Source organism: Callospermophilus lateralis, chromosome 16 (assembly GCF_048772815.1).
Source record: "Callospermophilus lateralis isolate mCalLat2 chromosome 16, mCalLat2.hap1, whole genome shotgun sequence".
NCBI classification, from domain to species: Eukaryota; Metazoa; Chordata; class Mammalia; order Rodentia; family Sciuridae; genus Callospermophilus; species Callospermophilus lateralis.
The window spans coordinates 91082149-91087702 of NC_135320.1; the positions used below are offsets into that span (position 1 = coordinate 91082149).

At 64.1% G+C, this 5554-nt stretch overlaps 1 protein-coding gene across 5 annotated transcripts; it reads left to right on the forward strand.

Annotated features, from left to right (window-relative positions):
* The first annotated feature begins 241 nt into the window (after positions 1-241).
* Positions 242-5554, forward strand: Mapk15 (mitogen-activated protein kinase 15). 5 transcript variants are annotated; one of them, XM_076835917.2, is made up of 14 exons: positions 242-371; positions 1444-1542; positions 1669-1698; positions 1816-1906; positions 2281-2411; positions 2500-2663; positions 2823-2962; positions 3674-3731; positions 4040-4177; positions 4300-4405; positions 4529-4730; positions 4828-4949; positions 5024-5149; positions 5228-5554. In XM_076835917.2, the coding sequence occupies exons 1-14, from the start codon at positions 303-305 to the stop codon at positions 5411-5413; spliced, it is 1662 nt and encodes a 553-aa protein (XP_076692032.2). In that variant the 5' UTR covers positions 242-302; the 3' UTR covers positions 5414-5554. The 5 variants fall into 5 exon arrangements, with proteins under 5 accessions (XP_076692032.2, XP_076961688.1, XP_076961689.1 ...); XM_077105573.1 differs by having other exon boundaries at positions 4300-4730; XM_077105574.1 differs by having other exon boundaries at positions 4300-4730; positions 5066-5149.

Below are 5554 nucleotides of genomic sequence, written 5' to 3' on the forward strand. Positions count from 1 at the left end.
GCACGGGGGAGGCTGCGGTGCCGCGAGCGCCCTGCCCGCCAGCGGCGCCCCAAGCTGCTGCCGCCGTCACAGAGCCGGGAGGAGCCAGGCGGGGTGCCGGGTGGGGCGACCCCGAGGGCGCTGCGCCGCTGGGACGGAGGCGGCCCCCTGGCGGCGCGCACGGGCACAGCGGAGTGGCCCGGGGCAGTGCGCCCAGACCACGCCCACCGGCGCCGGCGCGGGGAGGTGCCGCCGGGTTCCCAGGGCGACCCGTCAACAGGTCGCACCCGCGGTCAGCGGGGCCCGCAGGCCCGGGCGCCGCCATGTGCGCCGCGGAGGTGGACGCTCACGTAGCCCAGAGATACCTGCTCAAGCGGCGGCTCGGGAAGGGGGTGAGTGCGAGGGCTGGAGGGGCTCATGACGCAGGTCCCCAGCCCCTTGTGCCTCCGTTTCCTCAGGGAAGCGGTGACCAGCTAGGGACTTCTTCCCGGAGGCAGGTGATGGATAGGCCCCCGAGCGGTCTCAGGCACGAGGAGCCGAGTGTGTCACCTCCCCTGGTGCACACACAGCAGATGCTTCTGGGAGGTCGGGGCACTTCAGTCGCTGAGTGGAAGGGTGGATCCTGGCAGGGCCCAGAAGCGCAGGGCCAGGGCCAAGGCTAGGGCTAGGAAGGCATGAGCCAGTGTAAGGGGTGGGAGTCGGAACCGCTTGTGGGGTCGTGTGTATTCGCATTGTGAGTGGGTGTGAGCTTGTGCAGCTCTGTGTGTGAAGGGGACATGACTGGACAGTGCAAACAGCAGGTTCAAAGGCCCTGGGGCAATGACTTGCTTAGCTGTTGGAGAAACCACTCAGTTGTGTGTGAGTGAGTGGAAGGGAAACAGGGGGTGGATACTGGGATTGTGGGGTCATGAGGGATCCTGTTGCATGAGGGCTTCTGGCAACAGCCAGGACTTTGACTCACTGTTATCCACAGCTGGGAGTTGTAGGAGTCGTTTATACTCTCTACAACTCCCACCTGCCTACTCTGCAGGATTCACCTTGGGGTGGTAGGCAGAAGTGCTAGGAGACTAGGTAAGAGGACAGGGTGGTGATCCCTGGAGGCACAGGCAGGGCAGGGGCAGCAGGGAGGGCAGGAAGTGGTGAGACAGGGTGAGTTCTCAAGGCGAGTCCCCAGGACTGGCTGAGCGGCTGGATAGGTGTGGGCGACTCCCAAAGATGGAGGGGCTTCTGGTCTTGTCCAGAGTGCCCACCTGTGGCCTGGTGCCCCCCCCTGCACCTCTCCAGCTCTCACCCACTCCCTGACCCCATCACCCAGTGTCCTCCTCTGGAAGTTCCTCCTGTAGCCTCCCTGCAGTCCAACTCTCCCTGTCCCAGGGTCCAGGGTGGGAGGGGGCAGCCTGAGCGGGCAGGGGTGGTGGTGGTGGGCTAGCCCTGGGCCCAGCAAGTTGAGAGCACTCTCCCCAGGCCTACGGCATTGTGTGGAAGGCAGTGGACCAGAGGACTGGTGAGGTAGTGGCCATCAAGAAGATCTTCGATGCCTTTAGAGATAAGACAGATGCCCAGGTGAGTGGGGGGTGTCTGGAAGCACAAGTGGTACTGCGGCTGTCGGAAGTTTGGGGCCCTGGTGTTTCTGGCGCAGGGGGTGTTTGGGTGACAAACAGCCCCTTTGGGTATCTCTGTCTCTTCCAGAGAACATTCCGGGAAATCATGCTCCTCCGGGTGAGTGGCAAGGCTGTGGGGCCCACTTCCCTTACCCAGGGGCAGTTCTTCCCAGAAAAGAGGGGAACTGGCCCCGACTCCCAGCGCAAGTCCCTGGCCTGAAATGACCCTCCACAGGAGTTTGGAGACCACCCCAACATCATCCGCCTCCTGGATGTGATCCCGGCAGAGAACGACAGGGACATTTACTTGGTGTTTGAGTTTATGGGTGAGCGAGGCTGTGGTCAGCTCCTGCCCCACTCTGTTCTGATCCTAGGACTGCCTGTGTCCCCCTGCTGCCCAGGTCCCTGTTGTGGCCAGCACTCACGTTCTGTGTCCTGAACCTAAGGAACCACCAGAGCCCCGTGGGGAGCTCCTGTCCCCACCCCCACACCGTCCTGCTTGGTTTGGAGCTACTTTTAGGATTTTCCACTCATTTTATAAAACCAGGGCAACATGAAATAAAGTGCTGAGACGATTCCTCAAGCCCTTACAGCTGTGCAAACAGTGAGCAGGACGCAGAAGCAGCAGGGCCCAGGCAGGTCAAGTGGCACAGCGTGTTCTACTGGCCCTGACTGACCTGCCCGTCCTTCCTGCCCCCAGACACGGACCTGAATGCGGTCATCCGGAAGGGCAGCGTGCTGGAGGACACCCACAAGCGCTTCATCTTCTACCAGCTCCTTCAGGCCACCCGGTTCCTGCACTCAGGCCACGTCATCCACCGGGATCAGAAGGTTGAGCCCCAGCTGCCACCACGCGGCCCCAGCCCCCACCCCTGTGCCCCCCTGGCCCCCTCGGCCCTCAGACCACCTGTCTCTCCAGCCATCCAACGTGCTGCTGGATGCCAACTGCCGGGTGAAACTCTGCGACTTCGGCCTGGCCCGCTCCTTGAGCAACCTGCCCGAGGGGCCTGAGGGCGGGGCCCTGACCGAGTATGTGGCCACTCGCTGGTACCGCGCTCCAGAGGTGCTGCTGTCCTCGCCCTGGTAACAGTGAGATACATCTGACCCACCCACCTCTCCCCAGTCCCCGGCCTGCCCTCCTGTTCTGATGGGGACCCCCAACCTGTCCGCACCTCACCTCCAAGCCCCTGTACCTTCACCTCTGCCTCTGAGCTCCCCTTGCCCACGCCCCTTCCTGCCCAGGTACACCCTTGGGGTGGACATGTGGAGCCTGGGCTGCATCCTGGGAGAGATGCTGAGCGGGCAGCCCCTGTTCCCGGGCACCTCCACTGTGCATCAGCTGGAGCTGATCCTGGAGACCATCCCGCCGCCGACTGAGGAGGGTGAGCATCGGGGGTTCAACTGGGCACCCAGAGGCTGAGGGCCAGAGAGTGCAGCTGTGGGGAGACAGTGCTCGACCGGCCAGGACTGTGCAGGGAAGAGGGTCTGGAGTAGGAGCCCTGGGAAGACTGGAAAGAGCAGGCCCTGGGCAACGGAGGGCCCAGAAAGCAGCTGCCAGGGCCAGGGTGGGGAGACTGCAGACGGTGAAGGAGGCAGGACTGGCCACAGGGCCAAGTGGCAACGCGAAGGGGCCAGCCAGGTGGGGGCAAGGTCCTCACCCTGCTGAGGGATATGGGGTGCAGCATGGGCACAGAGCCAAGCAGGGCAGGGGGTGCAGAGAGAAGAGGGGAGGCTGTTGTAGGGGTGAGGCTGTGGCAGGGGGAATTATTCCCAGAACCCAGGGGAGAGCCTGCTTGCTCCCAGACCTCTGCTTTGCAGGGCAGAGACCGCAAGGGTTGGTCCAGGAGGCCGTCACTGGGCTGGGGTGTGAGGGTGTAGGGCAGGTGTACCTGTGGGCACCCATCAGCTCAGAGGGGGCTCATGGGGGCACATGCCTAGCTTTTGGTGGGGTGGAGCCCCACCAGATGTCAGAAGCCCTGAAAGAGGCTGCAGTCCTTGGCATCGGAAGAGATGGCTGGCCCCAGAAGGCCCTGAGCTGTCCCACCCCCGCAGCCACACCTGGTCACACCTCCTTCCACCCCCACCCCCCACAGACCTCCGGGCTCTTGGCGCAGGCTACAGCTGCACCTTGCTGCACCTCCTGGGATCCCGGTGAGTGGGGTGCTCAGATGTGGGGCAGGGAGGCTGGCTCAGGAGCAAGCCAGCTTCCTGTGCCTGGCACCAGGGCCCTTTGTGCCTGTTGGGTCGTGGTAAGAGTGAGGAGACCCCAGCATTGCCGGAGCTCTGCCAGATGAGGGTTCTGTGGGGAGAGCCCCAAGGGTTCCCCACGGGAGGCCTGGAGAGGAGACTGAAAGGTGAGGCAGGGGTCTCTCCCCGCTGCCTGCAGGTCTGGCCCAGACAGATCTGGGGAGGGGGCCCTGGGGGGCCCTGGAGAAGAGATGACAGGCAACTGCCCGCAGGCCACAGCAGTCGCTGGATGACATCCTGCCACCAGACACCCCCCGAGACGCCCTGGACCTCCTCAGGAAACTTCTGGTGTTTGCCCCCAGCAAGCGGCTCAGCGCAGCCCAGGCCCTGCAGCACCCCTACGTGCGGAGGTAGGAGGGTGGGAAGGCAGCCCTGGGGCCCAGGGTCCAGCCCCCGGCTGGGGGGGAGGGGAGCCTGAGGGGCTCTGGGCTCTTGCTCTGCAGTCCAGGTCTCACCTTTCTCTGACCCGAAGGTTCCACTGCCCCAGCCGTGAGTGGACACATGATACGGAAGTGTGGCTCCCGGTGCTGGAAAGAGACCAGCTCTCTGCATCCGAGTATCGCAGCCGCCTCTACCAGGTGCTCGGGCCGCCACCTCCACTGCCCCCTCTCCCTGTGCACCCTGGAGTCCTCCTGACTCAGGGACAACTAGTGCCCCCCCTGCCCACCCCACGCACCTCTGAACACCCTCCCCTTCCGCAGATGATCCTGGAGAGAAGGGGCAACAGCCGATGGCCAAGAGAGGGGATCTTGGGGAGCACTGCCTTGGGGCCAGAGCCCAGGGCCTCCTGGGCTCAGGGGTACCTGTTCCATCACAGAGCCATCCCCCAGATCACGTCCCGGATGCCTGTGAGGAACCCTGGCTCCAGGCCTCAGAGTAGCCCTGATGGTGACCCTGAGCAGGGTGTGTGAACTTTGTCCACCTCCCATCTGGTCCTGCTGTGTGGGGCCGCCAAGGTGCAGCGGGATCTCACTCTGGGGGTTGATCTCCAACCCCACAGAAGCCTCTGGTGCAACCAGGAACATTCCTAGACCGAGCTTGGCACCCCAGCCCCAACCTCTGCCCCCAGGAAGGTGGGAAAGGTCCCTAGGACTAAGGCAGAGCCCCTGTACACCTCCAGGGGTAAGTCACGGTGTGGGCATGGCAGGGGCCTCCCACTGTGCCTTTTAGTGACCTTGTGACACGCGCCTTCCCAGATCAGTAGCTTGAGAGGCACGGCACCCTCCCTGACCTTGCAGGCCGCAGCCCAAGCCACCAACCAGGCCCTGATCCGCAGTGACTGGCCCCTGAATGGTGGGCTGAGGGCAGCTGGTGGGCGACAGGTGAGCCTAGCAGTCTCCCAGAAGCCTGTGTGCCCACTCGCGCCCCTTTCCTCTGATAATGACTCTCCCCATGTGCAGGCCTCACCCCGGCCCACCTGGGAGGTTCCGGAGCCCCGGCCGGGCCGCAGGATGTTTGGCACCTCAGCCTTGCAGGGGGCCCAGGGAGCTGCCAGGGCTGCGCTTGGGGGTTACTCCCAGGCTTATGGGACAGTGTACCGCTCAGCGCTGGACCGCCTGCCCTTGCTTCCTGGACCTCACGCGTGAGGGGCCCACGTGCCTCGCCGCCCTGCCGCAACACAGCGCTCTTCCTCCTTCCTTTGCTGGGCTGCATTTGAGTTCTGGGAGCTCCCCTGGGCCTCTCTGGGGGAGCAGACACGGTCTCCCCAAACCTGATGACTGTTTTGA

Coding starts and splice junctions, on each gene's coding strand:
- Mapk15 (XM_077105573.1), top strand. CDS start 303: ATGTGCGCCGCGGAGGTGGACGCTCACGTAGCCCAGAGATACCTGCTC. Junction 372..1,443: donor AGCGGCGGCTCGGGAAGGGG/GTGAGTGCGAGG, acceptor CACTCTCCCCAG/GCCTACGGCATTGTGTGGAA. Junction 3,732..4,039: donor CTGCACCTCCTGGGATCCCG/GTGAGTGGGGTG, acceptor AACTGCCCGCAG/GCCACAGCAGTCGCTGGATG.